This window comes from Peromyscus maniculatus, chromosome X, assembly GCF_049852395.1.
Source record: "Peromyscus maniculatus bairdii isolate BWxNUB_F1_BW_parent chromosome X, HU_Pman_BW_mat_3.1, whole genome shotgun sequence".
Classification (NCBI taxonomy): domain Eukaryota; kingdom Metazoa; phylum Chordata; class Mammalia; order Rodentia; family Cricetidae; genus Peromyscus; species Peromyscus maniculatus.
In genome coordinates this window covers 74835269-74859461 of record NC_134875.1, presented here as the reverse complement: position 1 = coordinate 74859461, position 24193 = coordinate 74835269, and the positions used below count along the sequence as shown (strand labels likewise).

Sequence of the window (24193 nt, the reverse complement as noted above, 5' to 3'; positions counted from 1 at the left end):
TACATAGATTTTAAAACAATCAACTTAGTATAGAATATTTGTCTGTAGGAATTCACATTTTAAGGATTTTAAAAAACCTTTCAGTGTCATTCATGTTGTAATTAAATTTAGATATGTTAGTGTTTAATTAGAAAATGTGATGTTTCACAATTCAGAGTGAATAAGGTCAGTTTCTTTAATGTAGCCTACCTTATGAAGAGTTTCTCTACTTAGCCACTTTGTCCCAAAGTCAGATATTCTTGGAGATTCACATCATTTCCAATCTTTGTCACTTTTAACCTACTATTATTGCTTACTTTAAAATGTGTACAGCAGTTTCTAATGGAAAAATGTAAATAAATGCCATATTAGGGCCATTAAGTGAAATTTTGCCAAAATGTATTTTATGTTCATTTTATTTGGAATTAGCTTACTATTTTTGTCCATTATTTAATTTTAATTTAGGGATACTACTGGGCACATGAAATTAGATTAGTATATGGAAACATCAAATAAATCATGACTATAAATTATTTAGCATAGAGTTTTAGAATGTATGTTCTGGAGTCAGACTGCTTGTGTTTAAATTCCAGATGACAATTTCTGGTTGTGTGACTTTTTGCATAAATGTGTCTCAGATCTTATGTAGCTTTATCCTCACATGAAAATAACAGTGCTAAAAAAATCTGTCTTATACAGTAATACCTGATATGCAATCATTAATGTTAGGATTGTTTCTTCATGGTACTAAATAAATGTTTGCTGATTTGCTATTTCTCTCTGTCCACCTTCTTTTTCTTCCTTTCACAATTTTTTACCTCCATTTCCTCTTCTTCCTTATCCTTCTTATTGTTGCTGTCATTGTTGTTAGTGTTACATAAAGGTATTTACCCTACATAACTACTCTAGAGCAATGGTTCTAACTCTCCCTAATACTGCAACCCTTTAATACAATTCCTCATGTTGTGGTGACCCCACCCATAAAATTATATTCGTTGCTACCTCATAACTGTTATTTTGTTACTGTTATGAATTGTAATTAAAATATCTGATATGCAGGGTATTAGATATGCCACCCCTGTAAAAGGGTCATTCAACCCCAGAAGTACTGATGTAGCATAATCTTTTCTTGGCTTTAACCTCCTTATAACAGTTTCTTTCTCAGAATTCTAGCAGATGAATCTTAGACTGCTTAATTTATCATTAAAGACCCCTCCTGGATTTAGTGCCTCTCCTTAATACTAGCTCTCCATTTATTTTTCTGCATTATTATCCTTTTTACTTCACTTCATGCAACTGAGTCCTCTATCTGTTGCTTGCTAAGAACATCAGATGGTATGAATGAAGAGAAAAGGAAGCAGGCCATAGTAAAAACTCACAATGGCAACAGTAAAAGCAAAGTATTAACAGTTTGTAATTGTTTTATCTTTATTACTGTGAAACACTAATACATAAATCTATTCATGTATTAATATATTTTTCCTGCAAACATTTATATAATTTCAGGCTTAAAACTTGTTTGGGGATTCTATATGACCTGATGTTTTCTCATCAGTATATGTATACAAAACACACACACACACACACACACACACACACACACACACACACACACCTACATATCATCTATATCTATATATTTTCAAGAGAGCAAATCAGGTCAAAAACAGGTAAATAAAATTACAAATCATTATTGGAGAAGATGTTATTAAGTCCAATCTAGTTTGTAGAATAATATGAGAATAAGACCCTTCAAAAATGAGTTTGTGAGATAGGATCATCCAAGTTAAAAGAAATAAAACCTGGGCAAAGGACCAGAAGTTAAAAAACATATATGTTTGGTACATAGTGAAACCTTATACACTTAACTGTATGGATGTAACAGATGATTAGTTGGTGAATTTTTGTGGATATCTGTAGCACGAATCCTAATTGATCGTAATAATAAAAACCAGGAGTCAGATATCCAGATGAAAGCTCAAAGAAGCAGAGCAGCCAGCCACTAGTTCTTACCTCTATGAAATCCTTAGTCTGAAAGAGCTCTGTGTTCCTGTCTCCTCCTTCCTTATATTCCTTTCTCTGCCTAGCCATGTCACTTCCTGTCTCCACCTCCCTAGTGCTGAGATTAAAGGCCAAGTGCTGGAATCAATCTTGTGTAGCCAAGGATGGCCTTGACTACTGATCTTCCTGCTTCCCCCTCCCAAGTGCCGGGATTAAAGGTGTGTGCCACAAAAGCCTGGCTGCTATGGGTAACTAGTGGCTTAGCTCTGCACACTGATATTCAAGCAAGCTTTATTTGTTAGATCACAAACAAAATATAACCACAGATATCTGTAATGCTTTGTATCTCCAAGAATAGAAGTTGTGAGGAAGTTTACTTTTAACTTTTAATATAGTGTTCTAACCCTTCAACTCTTTTTTTTTTTTTTTCCGAGACAGGGTTTCTCTATGTAGCTTTGCGCCTTTCCTGGAACTCACTCTGTAAACCAAGCTGACCTTGAACTCACAGAGATCCACCTGCCTCTGCCTCCCAAGTGCTGGGATTAAAGGCATGTGCCACCACCGCCCGGCAAACTCTTCAACTCTTAAGACAAAAGGAAAAAAAAAAACACTGTTGGGTCTTATGTATAAATCATTTTGTAGATTGTTTTCCTTTCATGGTTTAGTTATTGCCACACTTTATTAAAAACAAATTGAAAAATTTTGTGACAAGTTAAAGATTAAGTATTTTTTTAGTTGACAGGAATATTGCATTTATTTTTGTTGTATTGATGAGTTATAAAACATGAGTGAAGGACTGGGAAGATGGCTCAGGATCTCACTTGCCAGCTAGCCAGTGTAGTGAAAACTTTGAGCTTCAAGTTGAGTTAAGAGTCCCTGTCTAAGAGAGAGAGAGAGAGAGAGAGAGAGAGAGAGAGAGAGAGAGAGAGAGAGAGAGAGAGAGAGAGAGAGAGAGAGAAACCGCTGCCTCTGACCTACACACACACACACACACACACACACCTGTACATTTATAAGAAAATAAATGAATGCTGGGCATCGTGGCACATGCCTTTAATCCCAGCACTCAGGAGGCAGAGGTAAGCAGATCTCTGTGAGTTCAAGGCCAGCATGGTCTACAGAGTGAATTCTAGGACAGGCTCCAAAGCTACATAGAGAAACCCTGTCTGGAAAAACAAAAAGAAAAAGAGTGAATGTATAAAGTAGTGTTGCAGTTTTTGTGGTTTAAGAATTGCACACCTGGAAAAAGCATGCATAATGTGTGTGGTATGTGGACAAATATATGTACTACTAGCATTAAGAGAGTATACTATAAAATTTACAAATAATAATGAAATATACAGTAGTATTTACTGTAAATATATATACCCAACTGATATTGTGGGAATGTTTTTGACCTGATTTAGCCAACTGTGCTTACAATTAATCACTGTAACTTCATCATAAATTTTAGTGAGCTTTTGTTCCAATTAATGAGCAAAATATGAAGTAATTAATATGTGTGATGAAAATTCACTCAATCACTAATAATTTGAATCACATTTTTAATCAAATTAATTTTTTTCGGAATAATGCTTCATCTTTTAATGCTATTCATAATAGACCAAAATGTCACATTTTGAAGTTAAATTTATCATTAATATTGATCATTTTCATAAATCTAAACAACAATAAATATTTAATTTGTCATGCTTATTAATTCCATATAAATACTTCTATGGCTGAATTTAAGCTACATACTGATAGACTTAGAAAGGGAAATAGAAGAATATACCATCATTCTAGTACAGTAGATGAAAATACTTTAAAAACTACAAACAGCTAAGTGTGTTAAAACAATAAAGAAGTGGTAGGTTTTGATGATGTTATATTACCTTTATTTTTGTATGATCTTTTGAATTACATTTTTTTGTGTTTGTTCTTTTGTGTGTATGTGTATTTATATGTATGTAGGTTCATATATATGCAGATGCATGGCACATATGTGTGCATGCATAAGGATTCCAGAGAACAACTTCATGTCATTCCTCATGTGGGATCTCCCTTTTGTTTGAAACAAGGTCTCTGACAGGCCTGCAATTTATCAAGCAAGCTAAAGTACCTGGTCTGTGTGCCCCAGAGGTCCACCTGTCTCTGCCTCCCCAGCTCTGAGATTTTAAAAGCATGCCACACACCCAGCTTTTATTTTTAATAAATATTTTGAGGCTAGAATTCAAACCCTTGTTGACTGACACATCTCCCCAGATCCTGAGTTTTATTTTTAATCATGTAAGAAATTGTTTGTAGAAATCATCATTCTTTAACAGTTTGCCTCTAGCAAGCCAATAAAAGTCAAATTCAGTAGTTTGCTAGGAAGTTATTAGTTTCATTGATTAAATAAGAATCTGTAATCTGTGCTGGGTGTCACTAAGTATATTAAGGTGTTAGACAACATTAGTCATACAGAAGAAATCAGTATAGAAAAGAAGCGATTGTTAAAATTATTCTGCCAATATCTCTGCCTGGAGGCAAAGATCTGTGTGTTGGATGGTGTGTTTAGTATTGGTTATTTGTGGCATTGTTTCCTTGGGAAACTTTTAATTTATTCTTATAAAATGAATCAACCTGCAAATATATGAAAGTTAGAAATATCAAGGTAGCTAAGAAACAAAGAAGAAATGTAGAGTTTAGTATAGAGGAGATGGACATATTCAGATGATGGTAAAGCATCCTAGTAGTAACCCCGAAACAAGTATCTCCAAGTATATTATCTGTTTCTATTTAATAAATGACCAGAAGCCAGATGACTTGCAACAATATTAATTTATTACTTAGACCTCTGTAATGAATATGTCCAGTATTACTCTTAGTAGGCTAATATCAAAGTTCTATGAGAGAATTATTGCTGTATTTATTCAGACTGTTGGAACTTGTTTAATCAAGTTCCTTGGAATTACAGAGATGAGTACTTTTCCTTGTTGGTTGTCAGTGGAAACCATTCTCAGATACTAAAGAGTGCCCCATTATTTGCCTCATAACTTCCTTCCTTCATCTTAAAAAGGCAGCAATAGCTTAAGTTTCTCTTAATTTTTAACTTCCTCTAAGTCTTTTTTTGGTATGACAGATTTGTGAACTATTTTCTGCTTTCCAGTGCTGCCTTTAAAGGCTTTTGCTAATTGTACTGGGCTCACCTATGTAATACAGTGTAATCTTGATATTTTAAGGACAGCTGATCTATACCCGTAATTCTATCAGCACTCCATGGTCACTTATTTTCTTCATTTTCACCTGTTGTGGACCTGTGCAGAAGCCTTGAGTTTACTGGGAAAAGACACTTCACTGATAAGTGGTCAGAACAAGGCTTTATCTGTGGGTATAAAGATAGGTCTTTAGAGTACAATTAGGAATTTTATTGGTTTATGAAAATGGCAATAATAGGTTCTCGTCTAGGGTCTATGACCTCTCTAGCCAAAGATAGTTGGTTAGATTCACAGTACCAGGCATCAAATCCTTATTGAGTGGAACATAAGTCAAATTAGACTGCCATTGGTGAAAGTGTCACCTTTGTACTATTGGGGATATCTTGCTGGGCTAATGTGGTTCATAGGCTTTACATATAGATAGGACTGCTAAACACTTTTCTCCTTTGGCAGTTTGCATATCACCTTCTGGTCCTATGAGAGACTTTTAGGCTTTTAACAACTGGATTCTTTTTTTTTTTTTTTGGTTTTTCGAGACAGGGTTTCTCTGTGTAGCTTTGCGCCTTTCCTGGAGCTCACTTGGTAGCCCAGGCTGGCCTCGAACTCACAGAGATCCGCCTGGCTCTGCCTCCCGAGTGCTGGGATTAAAGGCGTGCGCCACCAACGCCCGGCTTAACAACTGGATTCTTTCAAGAGCTGTGTCCTAAGTTTTTGGTGCCTTCAGCAATAGTGTCTCACATTCAAGTTCTAGGAGACAACCAAGGGCAATGGTAATAGCTTATATTGTTTTGAGAGTGTTGGACAACAGTTCAAAGGGAGGTTTCTCATGTCAGTAACAAGGAGTTTTTGTTCTATGGTATATGGCTCTTAGGGGAGTATTATCACCCCATGTGGCATAGTTTCATTTAAAATGATGTAATTGTATTATTTTTTTCAAAAAATCAAAGAAATAATTTCAGATATATGTAGATTAACATGAATTGCTAAACGGTCTTATTAAAAAAAACTTGGAGCCAGATATTGGGGTGAAAGATGAAAGATCAGAGGAACAGAACAAGCCAGCCACAAGTTCTTACCACTAGGAAATCCTCAGCCCAAGAAAACTACTTCCTGTATTCTCACGCCTTATATACCTTTCTGTGCCCTGCCATCTTATTTCCTCTCTCTGCCCAGCTCTATCACTTTCTGTCTGTCTGTACACACTTCCAGACCTCTATGTTTAACTAGTGCTGGGATTAAAGATGTGTGCCACCACACCTGGCTCTTTTCCCAGTGTGGCCTTGAACTCACAGAGATACTGATGAATCTCTGCCTTCCTAATACAAGGATTAAAGATGTGTGCTACCAATGCCTGACCTCTATGTTTAATATAGTGGCTGACTTTTTCCTTTTATCCCCAGGCAAGCTTCATTTGTTAGAGCACAAATAAAGTATCACCACATGTATATATGCACACACATATATTACGTATTTTAAGTAAATATAAAATAATGTCTCCCTATGACTCTTTAAAACATCCTTACTGTTACTTATCTTTTTTCCCAATGTACAAGTTTTCCCACAGGTTAAAGTCCCTGCCCAGATTATCTCATTTCCCCTTTCATAGAACTATACCAATCTATGGAGCTTCTTCTTTCCTACTGCACCATTGTTCCTTTCTACTTTCTGGCTTCTGTTGTTGCTCTAGGTTATATACTCAAATCTAAAGATTGAGAGTGAGTCTCTACAAATAAAATAGAATGTGGAGTTTTGTTTTCTAGATCTGGGTTAACTCAGTACAGTATTTTCTTAGTTCCATGTATTCACCTGAAAATTTCCTGATTTCATTTTTCTGTACAACTAGATAGTGTTTTTTTAGGTATATGTACCACATTTTGATTATCTATTCATCAGCTGAAAAACATTTAAGTTGATTCCATTTCAGAGTTATTAAGAAAAGAGTGGCAATGAATATGACTAGGCAAGTATCTACTTAGGATACCAAGTCCTTTGGGTATTTGTGAAGGGTATTAGCTGGATTACGTGGTAGATCTACTTTTAGCCCCTTTGAAAGTTCTCCACTCCAATATCATAGTGGCTGTACCAGTTTGCAATCCCACCAACAGTGAATGAGGATTCCCCTTTCTCCGAATTCTTCTCAGCATTTGTTGTCAGTTGTTTTCTTTTTAAATAATATTTTCATTAATTCAAAATTGATTTTGATCATGTTTCATCTCTTCCGTTAATCCACCTACCCTATCTCGTATTCTGACTTTTTAAATTGGAAAATTGAAACCATTACATGAAGAGGTATTATTGACAATTTTGTATCAATTCCTGTTGTTTGATTGCTTTAGTATAACTAAATCATTTTTTCCGATCTTTTATATTTCAAAATTTTTATTTTTAATACCAACCACAGATCCCCCTCTCACCCCTCCTTCTGCTCCCTCCCCAGCCTCTCCCCCCCAACACACTCCCATCTCCAAAAGAGTCATGGGGAGCCAGCAAAGCCTGGTACATTCAGTTGAGGCAGGACCAAGCCCCTCAAGCAGGTGCTGCATCAAGGTTGAGCAAGGCGTCCCACCATAGGTAAGGGGCTCTAGAAAGCCAGCTCATGCACCAGGGATTGATTTTTATCCAATGGCAAATGGGCCCCTCAAACAGACCAAGCTACACAGTGGTCTCCTGTATGCAGAGGGCCTAGTCCAGTCCCATGGAGGCTCCACAGCTGTTGGTCTAAAGTTTGTGAGTTCCTATGACTGGACTCCCTGAGCTCTGCCTGGTGCTTGGCTGTGGATCTCTGCATCTGCTTCCATCAGTTACTGGATGAAGGCTCTGTAATGACAGTTAGGGTATTCACCAATCTGATTACCAGGGTAGGCCAGTTCAGGCACCCTCTCCACTATTGCTAGTAGTCTAATCTGGAGTCCTTCTTGTGAATTCCTGGGAATTTCCCTAGCATCAGGTTTCTCACTTACCCCATAATGTCTCCCTCTATCAAGATATCTCTTTCATTTCCCTCCCACTCCATCCCTCTGAAAGACCCTAACCCTTCAGGCTTACACCCCCAAGCCCCAGGAAATAAGGAACTAAAGAGAAAACTAGTTCCAAGGGCCACCTGACTCAGCCATTATTCAACCTGTTACAATGTAACAATGTAAAAAGATTTCTGTTAAGAGATGTGCTCAATTGTGACTGGGATAGTTGCAAGTGTTCCAGGAAGGACCACTGTGACCTTTGTGTAAACTCCACTCCTGCCCTGATACCCCCCTTGAGGTTTCAGGAAGAATGTACATGCGGATGTGACTGTACCCACTCTGTGATCAGACCATGATCTTGTGAAACGAAATTGTATGGGAATTGTAATCTTATGGTTTTTGTGTTTTTTTTTCCTTTAAAAGCCCCAATGGGGCTGCAATAAGATGCAGCTCTTGCTCTTAGGAGCAGAGTTGCCCGTCTGTACAGTCGCTTCAATAAAAACCTCGTGCTGTTGCATCAACTGGACTGGAGTCTGGGTTCTTGGGGCACCCACTTGAGACCCTAAACCTTTGGAGTCCAACACCTCCCCCAGCACGACCATCCCATTCCCTCATGTTCTCAAACCCCATCACCTCCACTTTATTTCTCCCCCATCTCCCATTTACTCATGGAGATCTCCTCTGTTTCCCTTCCCAAGGTGATTTCTGTGTCCTTCTTAGGGTCCTCCTTGTTTCCTAGCTTCTCTAGAGCTCTGGGTTGTAGTCTTGTTATCCTTTGCTTTACTTCTAGTATCCACTTATGAGTGAGTACATACTATGTTTGTTCTTCTGAGTCTGGGTTACCTCACTCAGTATGACATTTTTTAGTTCCATCCATTTGCCTACAAATTTCAGGATGTCATTGTTTTATACAGCTGAGTAATACTCCATTGTGAATATGTATCATATTTTCTTTATCCATTCTTTGGTTGAAGGGCTTCTAGGTTGTTATGATTTTAAACAATGCCATTTGAACTTGAATGACTTTAGGAGGATGGAAGAACACAGATGATATGAGGTGTATTAAGATAATACTTATTCCAGGTGGTGGTAGTGCACACCTTTAATCCTGGCAGAGGCAGGAGGATCTCTGTGAGTTCCACGACAGCCTGGTCTACAAAGTGAGTTCCAGGACAGCTAGGACTACACAGAGAAACTGTGTTTTAGAAATACTCTCCTGAAATAATAGTTATTAAGGTATGAATTAAAAGGAAATAAGAAGTATAGGATTAGTAGTTAGTATTAGATCAATGGCAAAAAAAACAAGACAAGATAAAAGTAAACAGAAGACAAACAATAAATATGAAAGGAGGAAAAAAGATAGTTTCATGTAAAAGGAGAATAGTGTCTTGTCTGCATCTGAGCAGCCAACAGTCATTTATTCTCACTTTTTCAGTGCATTGACCAGTTCTGGCTCTCTATATTAATAACCAACCAACCACTCCAACAAGAGGCTTCTCTGAGTAAGGCTGAGAGCAGCACTAGTCTATAGACATAAACATAAATATTTAGAATGTAGTTAATGTGTAGATTAGATAAATCAGATTTCTGCCTATGACCTATGGCCTCCTCAGGCATAGCCATTTGTTTTTGTTTTTGTTTTTCAAAACAGGGTTTCTCTGTGTAACAGCCCTGGCTGTCCTGGAACTCACTTTGTAGACAGGCTGACCTCAAACTCAGAAAGATCCACCTGCCTCTGCCCCTCGAGTGTTGGGATTAAAGATGTGTGCCACCACTGCCTGGCCAGGCATAGGCTTTTGATCAAGTTTAGAGTAGCAGAAATTAATTAAGGAAGTACAGGTGGAAGGAAATACATGCTAATGCTTGACATCTGGAAAATTCATATTGATGGAAAATTTCATTATGACATCTGTAGAGGAGAAGAATAGATTCCTAAGTTTCTAATACATTCTTTTTCATATTGCAAATACCTTTGAGAGATAGAAAAATATGCTCCAATCATATCATATTTTATCAATGTGCTTATATAGATGAAACTTATTTGTATGAGAGATAATGCTTAAATATTTGAAATGTATAAGATGAATTTTAAAAGTGACAGTATGATATTAAATTGGACTGCTGAAAGTGAAAATTTGAATGTGTCACATAATAGATGAAATGTTTAGTCAGTTCAATAATTGAAGATATTTGTACATGATTATTTGGCTTCATAGAGATCATGCAATTATGAACTGCATATAATTGATATTGGACCAAGAACCAAATGCCTCATAAACTTGTTTCTTAAATAATAAAAATCCCTCATCCCCAGACTTTCTAAGACTGAAAGGGAAATTCTTTTTAAACAGATCATCTCAGCACTTAATAAAACACTTATTATTCCTTGGACATTATGTATGGAAATTAGAGTTATGTTTCCTAAAGTAGAGTCCATGTGGAGCCATTATTTTAACTCTCTGCTTATTTTTGATAGCTATTTGATGAGGCTCTGGATAAAAATATGATGAATTACAGTGTATGTATACATGTTAATGCAAATCATTTATTTGATAAATGTAAGTACCAAAACCCAATTAAGAATCTTTTAGTCTGTGGATATTTAAATTATCAATTCTTATAATATTCTACACAGAATTACTAGTGCTTTAAAAATAAATGGAAATTAAGTATCCCCTTTCCTATATCTTAGATCTGTACCAAATCTAAGTATAAAATAGTGTTGTATAGCCTATTCCCTCAACAGATTATGCATTATCAGGTTGTGAATTATGTATACTAAAACAGTATAAGAAATAGTAAGTATTAATTGTAGTTTAATTTTTGTCACATTCTAAAACATTATTGCATTCATTCTCTTTTTTTTTTTTGATGACTGCCATGGGTGATGGGACTATTAATAGAAAAATGTCTAAAGAATGAAAAGTGCATGATGATAATTTTGCATCTTTCATATATTATTTTGGCAAAATGATGTTGATATTGGACCTAATCCATTTTTATAGTGTTGTAGAAAATACTTCTTCATTTCTTGCACCCAAACTCCCACTTTAATTTCAGAATATCAAAAAGATGCCTACCAGATTTGGAAAAGAAAGGGAACAACTTGATCATGCTATTGATCGTGTTCTTGCCACAATATCGGAAAGAAGACTGGCACGTAGTCTACATGGCACTAATGAACAGCCAACTCATAGCGTTCTTACAGCTACCCTTGAACTGGTTAACACTGTCAACATGATATTAAACATTCTGGAAAGGTAATTCCTAATATCTGATATTTAAACCCATGACACAGTTGTATTTTCCCCTTCATTTCCTCTCAGAAATCTTAAGTGTGGAATGAATTGTATTTTCATGCTTTTTTTCAAATATGTTTACAGATATGTTATTGATGCCATGATTATCTCCTTAGGATGTATGAGATAGTTACATGGTTCCCTTTAAATCAAGATTTTTTTTTACCATCTGACTTTTATAATTCATTCAACAAAAAAATGTATTTTTAAATGAGGATTCTGCCAGGTGGTGGTGGCACGTGCCTCTAATCCCAGCACTGGGGAGGCAGAGACAATTGTATCTCTGTGAGTTCAGTGCCAGCCTGGTCTACAGAGCGAGATCCAGGACAGGCATCAAAATTACACAAAGAAATCCTGTCTCAAAAAAACAAAATAAATGAATAAATAAATGAGGATTCCCCCCTTGTTCTCTTTATAGATTAAGTTACACCAAACTAGTATGGGATCATATCTGGCATTTTTACAGCAAAAAAATTCTTTTTTTGTGTATTCAATTATGAGTTAGTCCTGTTTCTAAAAGCCTGTGTTAATAAGAAAAGATTAGTGAAATAAACTAATGATTCATAATTCTGTTTTGTTAGTAACATTTAGTTAACAATATTAGTGTGTAGATTTCTATGCTTTATGTTTTGACCAACAACTATAATCAATTATCTGTTCTATGTACAAATGAGTCATCTGGCAAATTCATATGCCATTTGCTTCCATTAAGTATTATATTTTTCAGGTAAATTAGAAGGGAGAGACATAGAAAAAGGATTTTGTGTTTTGATTAACAAACTACACCTTTATATTACATGTCCCCTTGATGAATAATTTCTCTTTTGCAATTAATATTTGATTGAAAATCAAACTTATTCACATACATAAGTAATGAAGATAATATTTTCCCAGTGTTTCAAGGAAATTTTAAATAGTATCATAGGAAATTTGACAAACTCAGCAGTTCCTTTACTCTCTTTACATTTGATCTTATTATAAACTATCTGTAAAACAACTGAAAGAAAGCAAACATAGGAGACATACTCAAAAGTAAATATTCTGCAATAGGTTGAATTTAGAGAGAATTATATGGACCATGAAGTAAAGAAAGCCATAAAATGGAGTAATATAAAAAAGACCTATCAAATGTTTATAATATGTTAAATTAACATTTGATAATTCATTTTATTTGATTTGCTCATTTCGTTGAAGTAGTCAGATTGCAAAGTTCGCATCATAATATTGGTATTAAAACTTACACTTGTTTTTTTCACTGAATTTCCCATATTAAGGGCTTATTTACTCTCATCAGTGGAATCAGATAACATTAGAAGGGTCTTGTCTGGTTCCACCTCTATTTCACACAAATGATATATAGAAAATGACCTCGTCTAACATACATTTTTCAAATATAGTAAATCATCTTAGTTTTGTCTTTATTCTAACTGAAAATATTAAAGTTTTTATAGTATTTCTGATTCTTAGACTCAGTCTTAATGACTAATGATTACTGAATAAGAGGGATTTATGTTGAACTATGTATTTTGTTAAACTCAAGACTGATTAAATATTTTCAACTATAATATTTGTATATCAAAATATCTATGGATAAAAACGTCAAAAGAAAATTTTAAGTTCCATGGTGGGAATATATACACATTCAGCACTATATTGCTTTCTGATTTGTTTTACAGGGACAACCTAAAAATTATTGTCCATTTTTAAAAGATATTTATTGCAAAAATTTTGAATACAAGGCCTTACATGTGCAAAGGAAACACTCTACCACTGAGTTATATCTCACCTTATAGGTATTATTCAAATGAAGTAGAAAATAATTTCCCTACAAAACTCTGTTTTTCTTTTTTTATCTCATACAGGCCTCCCAATAGGAGAAGGTTAAATGCTATGTTGGATATAAGTAGAAAGACTCAAACTTTTTGTTTAGCGAGCATATATTTATTTATCTCAAATACTTTTTTCATTTACATAAAAAATGAATGCCAAATAAAATCTTTTTTTTATTTTCAGATTATCTACTTGTGGATAGTTAATTTTTATTTGACCCTTTCTTCCTTTCATTATTTTATATAATCAATCATTTGTATAGTAAGTCAAGAGAAAGGAAATATTAGGAGATAAACCTTCTCAAAATTTAACTTTCTTTTTACAACAATTTGAACATGGGAGTAATTATAACAAATTGTGTTTTTACCATTCCCCCCCTTTTAGACCATAGAAATATCACATTTATTAGTGTCTACTTAAATTTGTAAAATGCTTGATATACTGTAATGTTCTAGAATTTAGCTATTTTCACTTTTTATCTAAAATGCTCTGTATTTTAAATTACAAGTTTCAATTTCTTGAGGAATAAAGATACTGTATTCAAAGACACTCAGATTGATGGATTCTCTTTGTCGCCCTTCCCTGGCAGGCCACCATTTGATTGCATGTCAGAATTTTCCAGTCTGAAAAATCATCTCATTAAACATATCACATTACTGAAACATTTCTCTGAACAGGTAAGACATACTTTTGTTGTGCTGTTCTCCATTCATATTCCTATGCATTTATTTATCAAGTCCAGTACATTTATCTTCACTAACACCCATAATATCTTTCTTTTTCTTACCCTCATGTTTCAACACCGAGATGCAGGTCTATATTTTGTTATAATTATATAGAATATTCAGTGACTCAGTTGAGTTTCCACCTCAAATCCCTATCCCATTTTATCAGAATTGGTGTTCTTTTGATTTTATAAGGTATTTATCCATTCCAAATGAGATGCCAAGTAACTGAGTCAGAGAAGAAACTGTTTGAGGAGAACCTAAGGTTTGACCAGAGATTTCATTAGTCTTATATAACTATGTGAAAAATGGATATTGTTGTCTATCCAAGCTTCTAGATGGGAGCAGTAATAGGCAACATGTTTGATAAATCATAAAAGAACTTACTGATAACAATATCAAAGATCAGCTTTTAATCAGTGTTATCATTGATTGTATTAAGCTGATCTGCCTCTGTATTGAATAAAATCAAAAGTAAATTCTCTCTAAAGGAAGATAACATCAATATGTGCCTCAAATTATCTCCATGACTTCTCATACACAAGGGTCAATATTAAATAAAGATAAAATAGAAAATAAAAATAAATCAATTAATTAAAATTAAAGTTTTTTGTAGATAGACAGTGAAAATAGAGAGGACAATTATTTAAAAGTTATTAAAGAAGGAACTCTTGGTTTTTGTATTTGCCATCCTACAGACCTGAGAATAAATGTATCATAACCACACTCCAAGAAATCCTAGAACTTCTATATGTAATTAAGGCCACTTGGAAAATGATTTGTTTGGGGGACGCACAACATCCCCTCAATACATGAGTGAAGAAACTAAAGGGTTTCATCTAGAGTAAAAGAAGGCAAAGTTTGGCTTAATTTTAGATTCTCAGTGGATGTCATTCAAGCAACAACCAAAAGAAGCAGTCCTTAATTTCTCAGGTCAAAGTAAGAAATGCAGCAGATATACTTGCAGTAAACATTAAGTTAGGGGTTATAAATATTAGCAGAAAAAAAAAGAAATCACAAAGAAGTGTGTTCATGCCAGAGAAAGATATGGAAACAGGTGTATTATATCAGATAAAACAAACTGCAATACACTTGTAAGAATAGTGAGAAAACGCAGAGCAAGCAGAATACTGAGGTAGAGAGAAGAGGAAAAGGAAAAAGAAGAATGGAGCATGGAGGAAAGGAGAGGAGACATAGTGGTCTCAGCCAGAGGAGGAGCCCAATTTGATTTTCCTTATTACTAAAGAAAATTGACCCAAGTCATGAAACCGGAAGATAAGGGAATAAGGGTGTATTTTGAAGTTTTTTTTGTGTCCTGCCCAGTCTGCAGTCCCTCAGACCCAAGTAAACTTACAGAGGCTTACATTAATTATGAACTGTATGGCCATTACCTCAGGCTTATTACTGACTACCTCTTACACTTAAATCAATCCATAATTCTTATGTTTAGCCACGTGACTTAGTACCTTTTCTCAATTCTGCCTTGCCATCTTGCTTCCTCTGTGTCTGGCTGGCGACTCCTGTATCAGCCTTCCCCTTCCCAGAATTCTCTTTGTCTGTTTATCCTGCTCATACTTCCTGCTTCCTGCTTACCTACTTGCCAATCAGCATTGTATTTATCAATCAATGAGGGCAACACATATTCACAGCATACAGAAAGGCACTTACCCTTTTCTGTCTAATCAAAAAGGAAAGTTTTAATTTTAACATAATAAAATTACATATAATAGAACAGTTATCAAGCAAGAATCACAATTACAATATATAGTCTATTTGTATTTGGCAAAACTGAAGTAAATATTCTATCTATCCTATATTTGTGAGTCTAAAGTTTCATATCTAATTTATCTTTTATCATAACCAAGGAAAATTATAACTATTTTTCAACTACATCAAAGACCTCAGAAGAATATAATATTACCTAAGTAAACAGGAAATGCATTGTAAACAACTTCCAAAAATCTAGAATGACAGAGACATAAAGGATGTCTCCAGTTTCTTCTAGTCTCAACACCAGCAGCAGACTTATTCATATGCTCTCTAGAGAGAATTCACAGAAGACACAATAATAAAATAATCAGCTGAGAGATTAGATAGTGCAAGCAAGAAAGGAAGAATCTATTCCACAGAAAAAGAGTGGACCAAACAGTAAAAGCCTTGGTCAGGCAGGAAGGGAATTTGTATTTCCCTTCTTAACTGTAAGCCCTTCCCTTGTACCTCACCCAAGACAAGCACTTGTAGGAAAGGGTGTGCTTTTCTCAGAATCTCATTTTACCCATTATTTGATATATTACAAGTCGATTATAAGATGCAAGAACATGTATAGGGATTTAAGTATCCTGAAAGTTGAAGATTTTACAAAGTGAAAGGGTACTGGCACTCTGAATATGCTCCCCCAGATTTGAAATTTTGAACTTGTTTTAATTCGACCTAGCCAGCATAAACTATTATCACCCATTGCCCCTTATATCTGTTTTTATGACCCTCAGCTGGCCTATCTGGAGTTAGCTCTCACTGTCTATATTTTGAACTCCAATTGACCGTGACCTTTGCCATAATATTTATATCTTATTTCAACACCTAAGCTTGCCCACATATTGTTCTTTATGTACTACCTTTGGGCACCTAATTGTCAGTATCTACCAGAACTAACTCCTTACCTAACATAATGATAAGTGATTCTCCCACCTCATTCTCTTGAGAGTTGGAATTATAGTGGTTTACAACCCTGTCATGGTAAATTTAAGTATTAATCAAACATTTTGTTTCTTTTTTATGGATTTTCTTTACTACTCTGTATCCCTTGTATCTACATGTGTATTTTAAGGCCTTCCATTCAAATAAAAAGAGAGTAATTACAATACATTGAATCAGTTGATAAGCTTTGACTTTTTTTCTGTTATAACACAATTAATTTTCAAATCCATTTGAACAAGGCAGATCTTCCCACTTATGTATATCTTATGTCATTTATTTCAATAATTTTTGTAGTGTTTGCTAAATAGGTCCTAACACTTCCTTATTAAATTTATTTCCAAATATTTTATGCTCAAAGATAGATTAAATGGAATAGTTTTTGTAACTCAAATGAACACTCAAAATGTTCATTGCTATGTTGAAACAGAATTAATTTTGTATACTGATATTTTTATCTTGTAACACTAATTTAAATGTACAGTTTTGGCTTCTTTGTCAAAAATAAGGTATCATAAAGTGTGTGGATAAATATCAGGATCTTCAGTTTGATTCCATTGGTTCATATGTCAGTTTTTATGCCAGTGCCAAACTGTTGTTGTTGTTATTATTATTATTATTATTATTATTATTATACTATTATTACTATAGATCTAAAGTAGAACTTGAAGTCAGGGATGGTGATGCCTCCAGAAGCTGCTTTATTGTAAAGAATTGTTTTAGATATCCTAGGTTTTATGTTTTTCCATATGAAGTTGAGCATTGTTCTTTCCAGGTCTGTGAAGAATTATGTTGGGATTTTGATGGGCATTGCATGGTATCTGTATATTGCTTTTGGTAATATTACCATTTTTATTATGTTGGTTCTACCTATCCATGAGCATGGGAGGTCTTTCCATTTTCTGATATCTTCTTCAGTTTTTTTCTTCAAGGATTTAAGTTCTTGTCAGACAGGTCTTTCACTTTTTTGGAGTTTATATTTCCCTTCTTACAGTAAGCCCTTCCCTTGTACCTCACCCAGAATAGGCACTTACAGGAAAGGTGTGTGCTTTTCTCAGAAGCTCATTTTACCCATTAATTGATCTGTTAGAAGTAGATTATAAGATGCAAGAATATGTATAAGGATTAAAGTATCTGGAAGTTGAAGATTTTACTAAGAGAAAGGGTTCTGCCACTCTGAATATGCTCCCTCAGATTTGAAACCTTGAATTTGTTTTAATCTGACCTAGCCAGCATAGACTACTATCACCCATTGCCCCTTGTATCTGTTTATTTTGAGGTTTTTGATCTACTTGGATTTGAGTTCTGTGCATGGCAATAAAAATGGGTCTATTTGTAATCTTCTACATGTTGACATCCAGTTATGCCAGCACCATTTGTTGAAGATGCTTTCTTTTTTCCATTGTACAGTTGTTTGGTTAGAGCTACCCTAAGGTATTTTATATTATCTGTGGCTGTTGTAAAAGGTGATGATTCTCTGATTTCTTTCTCAGCCCACTTGTCATTTGTGTATAGGAGGGCTAATGTCATGTCAGCTGCTAATAGTGAAAGTTTGACTTTTTCCTTTCCAGTTTGTAACCCCTTGGTCTCCCTTTGTTTAAAAGATTCTTTAAAATTTAAAGAAGTTTTAATTCTTCCTTTTCAATCTTACACTTATTTCTTTTTCTTGTACAATTGGCCTGTTTATAACCTCCATGGAAATATATTCCTAGAGAGAATGAATAACAAAAATAGCAAAATAATCAAAAATTTAAAATGTTTATTATGTTTAAATTTGGAGAATTAAAATTGTTTCGTTCTTTAATTCACCTATTTAACAAATATTTGGTGCCTTCTGTGATCAGTCAATATGGGAGACGTAACTATAAATCAAATTTTAATTCATCTTTCAAGAAACTTTCTAGTACTAGCGTGATTAGATATACCTCAGCACTGAAATCTTATTGGCATAAAGCAACCAGCCATGAATATTTTCTGAAAATGTCCAGTTCATAAACATTTTAGAATCCATTAGACAAGAGTCAAAATTTAAGATATCACATAATTATTTAAGTAAAAATATAAATCATATTTTCATAATTTTATTGATAAATTAAAAATATGATTGATTTGATTATTTTGATATAAGTAAATTAATAATCTAAGTATTTCAAAGTTAGGCTTATCTATTATCAAAATTGATAATATTCTTTGCTTCTAACATACAATGGGAATTCACATAGCTTCACTGAAAAACTATTATCACACAGGTAGATTCTATCAAGTATTGATATTATTCTAAAAGCCAGAGTTTAATTGAGTATATTAATAACTGGGAGTGAATTTTCTGAACTTGGTTAGATTTTTCAATTGATAGCTATTTAGCATTAAATTGCATAGCAAAATAATCACTTCCAGTAACCACTTTCACTTTAAATGAAAGCTTTTTACTTGCATAGTTAAATTACTTTCATAGTTAAATAGGTTGTGGAAAATTATATTTTCTTTGCAAATATGTGCAAACCAGATAATGTTGTTAGGATTGTAGATTTGGCCCATAAAATGTACCTGTAAGATTGTGTGGAAATAGATATCTCACTGCTTCCTCTTAATTTGGACAATGTGTGTGTATGAGCCATCTTCACATTACTTGAGTCAAACAGTATTAATCATTGAGATTACTTTAGCACTAAGTTTCTCTAAAAATATTCCTTTGCAATTTGGGTTAAATTAATTAATAAACATTTCAGTATCTGCAGTAAAAGTTAATTCCAAATCAGTCAGTGTTTGATAACAGTTTTCTAGGCAGTTCTTTCCTTTCAGAAAAGTAACAGTCTTCTCTGCTGAGTAGTACTCCATTGTATATATGTACCACATTTTCTTTATCCATTCTTCAGTTGAGGGGCATCTAGATTGTTTCCAGGTTCTGGCTATTACAAATAATGCTACTATGAACATAGATAAGCATGTGTCCTTGTGGTATTATTGAGCATTCCTTGGGTATATGCCCAAAAGTGGTATAGCTGGGTGTTGAGTGAGATTGATTCTCAAATTTCTGAGAAAGCACCATACTGATTTCCAAAGTGGTTGTACAAGATTGCATTTCCACCAACAGTGTAGGAGTGTTTCCCTTGCTCCACATCATCTCCAACATAGGCTCTCTTCAGTGTTTTTGAACTTAGCTATTCTGACAGGTGTAAAATGGTATTTCAGAGTTGTTTTGATTTGTATTTCCCTGATGACTAAGTATGTTGAGCAATTCCTTAAATTTCTTCAGCCATTTAAGATTCTTCTGTTGAGAATTCTCTGTTTAGCTCTGTAGCCCATTTTTAAATTGGATTGTTAGGTATTTTGATGTCTAGTTTCTTGAGTTCTTTATATATTCTGAAGATCAGCCCTCTGTCAGATGTGAGGTTGGTGAAGATCTTTTCCCATTCTGTAGATATATACTCAATCATAAGTGGATACTAGATGTAAAGCAAAGGATGATCAAATTGCAGCCCACAGCTCCAGGGAGACTACCTATTAAGAAGGACCCTAGGAAGGACAAATGGATTGCCCAGTGAAGGAGAAATAGATGAAATCTACATGAGCAAACTGTGGGTGAGGAGAAGTAATGGAGTGCAAGGGATGGGGGATGAGAACGTAGGGGAATGGGAGGTTCGAGCTGGAACAGGGACAGAGTGGGAGAGCAAGGAAAGAGATACCATGATAAATGAAGACATCATGGGAATAGGGAAAAACAGAGTGTAGCTTGATTTTTTCGCCTTGCCCACAGTCAGGACAAATCTCTGTCACCCGCCAGTCCCACAGCCGCTCAGACCCAACCAAGTAAACACAGAGACTTATTTTGCTTACAAACTGCATGGCCGTGGCAGGCTTCCTGCTAACTGTTCTTATCTTGCTAACTGTGCTTTTATCTTAAATTGATCCATTTCCATACATCTATACCTTGCCATGTGGCTGGTGGCTTACTGGCGTCTTCACATGCTGCTGGTCATGGTGGCGGCTGTAGCGTCTCCTTCTGCCCTTCTGTCCTTTTATTTCTCCTCTCTGTTAGTCCCACCTATCTTTCCTGCCTAGCCACGGCCGATCAGGTTTTATTTATTAACCAATCAGAGCAACTTGACATACAGACCATCCCCCAGCACAGCCAAGTGCAGACCATCTCAGACACCTGCACTCAGGCCCATTGTCCTAATCATCCTCTATGCGGATCTGCTGGGTAACGCCACAAAGAACCCAAGAAGGGCTCCCACAGAACATACAGAACATCCCACAGCAACAGAGTGCTAGGGAAGTTCCCAGGAATCCACAAGGATGACCCCACCATAGACTACTGGCAATAGTTGAGAGGGTGCCTGAACTGGCCTACTCTGGTGATCAGATGGCTGAATACCCTAACTATCATCATAAAACCTTGATCCAGTGACTGATGGAAGCAGATGCAGAAATCCACAACCGGGTCCCAGGCCGAGATCAGGAGTCCAATCGATGAGAGAGAGGAGGGATTCTATGAGCAAGGGACATGGAGACCATGATGGGAAAAAGTATAAAGACAACTAGCCAAACTAGTGGAAATGCATGTACTGTGGACCAATAGCGGAGGAGCCCCCATGTATGTGGACTAGGCCCTTTGGATAGGCGAGACAATTGTTTAGTTTGAAGTGTTTATTAGGGGGCCCCCAGGCAGTAGGATCAGAACCTCTCCCTAGTGCTTGAGCTGACTTTTTGGAGCCTAGTGCCTATGGTGAGACACTTTGTGCAGCCTTGGTACATGGAGGAGGGGCTTGGACCTGCCTCAATTGAATGTACCAGGCTCTGCTGACTCCCCATGGGAGACTTTGCCTTGAAGGAGGTGGGAATGTGGGGTGGGTTGGGAGGGAAGCCTGGGGGGGCAGGAGGAGGAAGGACAGGGGAATCTGTGGTTGGTATGTAAAATGAGTAGAAAATCTCTTAATAATAATAATAATAATAATAATAATAATAATAATAATAATATAGTAAAAATGCACAATGAAACTTTACTGCTGTTGATCTGTCAAAATGCTATGTAGTAGACAAATTCAGGCACTAAGATTGATAAGCAACTGTCTTGCCTATCCTCATATTTTTATGAGAGTTTAAGTTTGGCAATATCAACTTTTATTATTTGAGCATGGCTACATAAAATTATTTAACCCTGTAATTTGGTAACAATCCATAATTTCTTTGGTTAAAAGTATGACATTCAAAATATAAATTTACTTCCACTTTCTGAAGTGATGGTATGCCTTAGTAAAAATAATGAAATACATTATCATGTTAGAATAACACAATAATGTTATATCTGAAATTCTTTCAATTTGTAACTGCATCACTAATTGTAATGTGACAAGTAGAAATACAAGATTATTATATATCTCTTTTGTACTTTCTTACTTTCTCAACTTTTTAGTTGTAATATAGCATGAAAACCATTGTAAATAATATGTAAATTTATTGTACATCTGTTTGAAAATTGAAAATTGACTCTTACAAATTTTATTTGCCATAAAATTCCTATTTTCCTGTCTTCAATGCCTCTCAAATGTAAAACAATGTTCTTAGCTCATGGGGCTATACAAAACAGGTGGTGGGCCAGATTTGGCTGATAGGATTTAGTTTTCTGAGTCTAAGCTTAAAAGTGACAAAGATTTTATTCTTGCTCATACCACATGTAGGAAAAAAAAATGTTTGCAGAGGGATTTTGCTCAGCGATATAGACTGATGGGAGACCCTTTTTAACAGACTTCCACAGTTACAGAAGTAAAACAAGGAAATATGTAGATTTGTGCTTTTAATCTTCCAAGGAGAAGTGATACTCATTACTTGTGTTCACATTTTATTATTCATAGTATATCACTTAGCCACGTTACACTTCAAGTGGGCTAGGGAAGTATGGAAATGCAGCCCTCTTTGTGTGGATGTAGAACAAAATGTCATGTCTTTTTTTTTTCAATTTTATTATTTAATTAGTACATGTGTGTGTGCTTGTGCATGTGCATGTGTGTGTGTGTGTGTGTGTGTTTGTGTGTGTGTGTATTATTTTGTTTTCATGTTTAGGCTATTATAAAAATACCATTTTTAATTAATCTTTCATCTTCATTTTCCTTTGTTATGCTTTTGAAAGTCTGTTACATTGTTTTAATGGGCACCAAAATCCCATGACATTTTTGGCTAATGTCTTTAAGGTATTAATTTTTAAAAATTCATTACACTTTGCTCAGCCTGGGAGGAGGGGACTGGACCTGCCTGGACTAAATCTACCAGGTTGAGCTGAATCCTCAGGGGAGTCTTTGCCCTGGAGGAGATGGGAATGGGGGGTGGGCTGGGGGGAAGGCAGAGGGGGGCGCAAGGGGGGAGGACAGGGAAATCCATGGCTGATGTGTAAAATTAAATTAAATTATAAAATTAAAAAAAGAAAGCAGAATCACAAAAAAATCATTACTTAAAAACATACACAAATAGCATTGAAATATTTTCATTTCATTCTGGAGGTTTCATAATGCATTGTCAATAAGCAGTTTCTTAATATTGCACTTAAATGGTCAAACATGACAAAATTTAAAAATTTTTGATTATATCATTTATGGTCTTATAGCACTTGGATCTATAAAATTTCCAAGCTATATTCATAGACTTTATCTAGAAAATTGAACATTCTTTTTGTATAGCCTATAAGTGGCATTTGTCATGCAAATAGTTGCCTGGATGAGCTGTGGGTATACCATTGTTTATTATTAATCCGTATATGTAAAATAAGGGCTTTATGGATTTTACAAATTTTATTAGTGTTTTGTACAAGGCAATTTGTTCATATTCACCTCACCTCCCCCAAGTCTTCCAAGATCCAACCAACCACCTTCCCTACTCACTGAGATTTGTGCCTTTTTTTTTCTAATCAAGACTAATTGGTGCTACTTAAATATCCTTGAATGTTTAGTCTTCCACTGAAGCATGGCCACTGTACTAGGTATTATATTCTTAGAGAAAACTTTCTCTTCATCTCCCAGCATCTAACATTTGCCAATAAATGTGGATTTTGTGCCCAACTTTTCTTTCCATTCTGTGATTTGGTCTGGCTTGGGCTTTTACAAGTCTGCATTCTTCCATAACTGCTGTAAGTTCATAAGTGCAGCTGACCTTCTGTGTCCCTTGTAGGCATCAACTGCCTCTGGTTTTTATAGTCTTTTTGTCCCTTTTTTTGTAATGATCCTTGGGCCATGAGGGGTTGGATTGCCGTATGTATATTCTGTATAGGGTTGATCATTCTGAGGTCTCTTATTTTCTATACCTTGGATAACTGTCTGTATCTGTGTTATCACCCTCTAGTGCAAATAGAAGCTTCTCATATGAAGGTTGGAAGATGCATGGATGCATGGTATAACAATGTTATTAAAAGTCACTTTGCCCTGGAGGAGATGGGAATGGGGGTGGGCTGGGTGGGCGGTGGGGTGGGGGCTGGAGGAAGGAGGACAGGGGAATCCATGGCTGATATGTAAAATTAAATTAAATTATAAAATGAA

General features: G+C 35.3%; 1 protein-coding gene across 4 annotated transcripts in view; it reads left to right on the top strand.

Annotated features, from left to right (window-relative positions):
- LOC102912650 (connector enhancer of kinase suppressor of ras 2-like) overlaps positions 1–24193 on the top strand; it is a 410055-nt gene that overhangs the window by 75491 nt on the left and 310371 nt on the right. For all 4 annotated transcript variants that reach the window (XM_042269133.2, XM_042269132.2, XM_076562981.1 and 1 more), the window contains exons 5-6: positions 11180–11379; positions 13838–13925. In XM_042269133.2, the coding sequence (XP_042125067.2) occupies positions 11180–11379; positions 13838–13925 (288 nt within the window). The remainder of the gene's footprint in view (positions 1–11179; positions 11380–13837; positions 13926–24193) is intronic.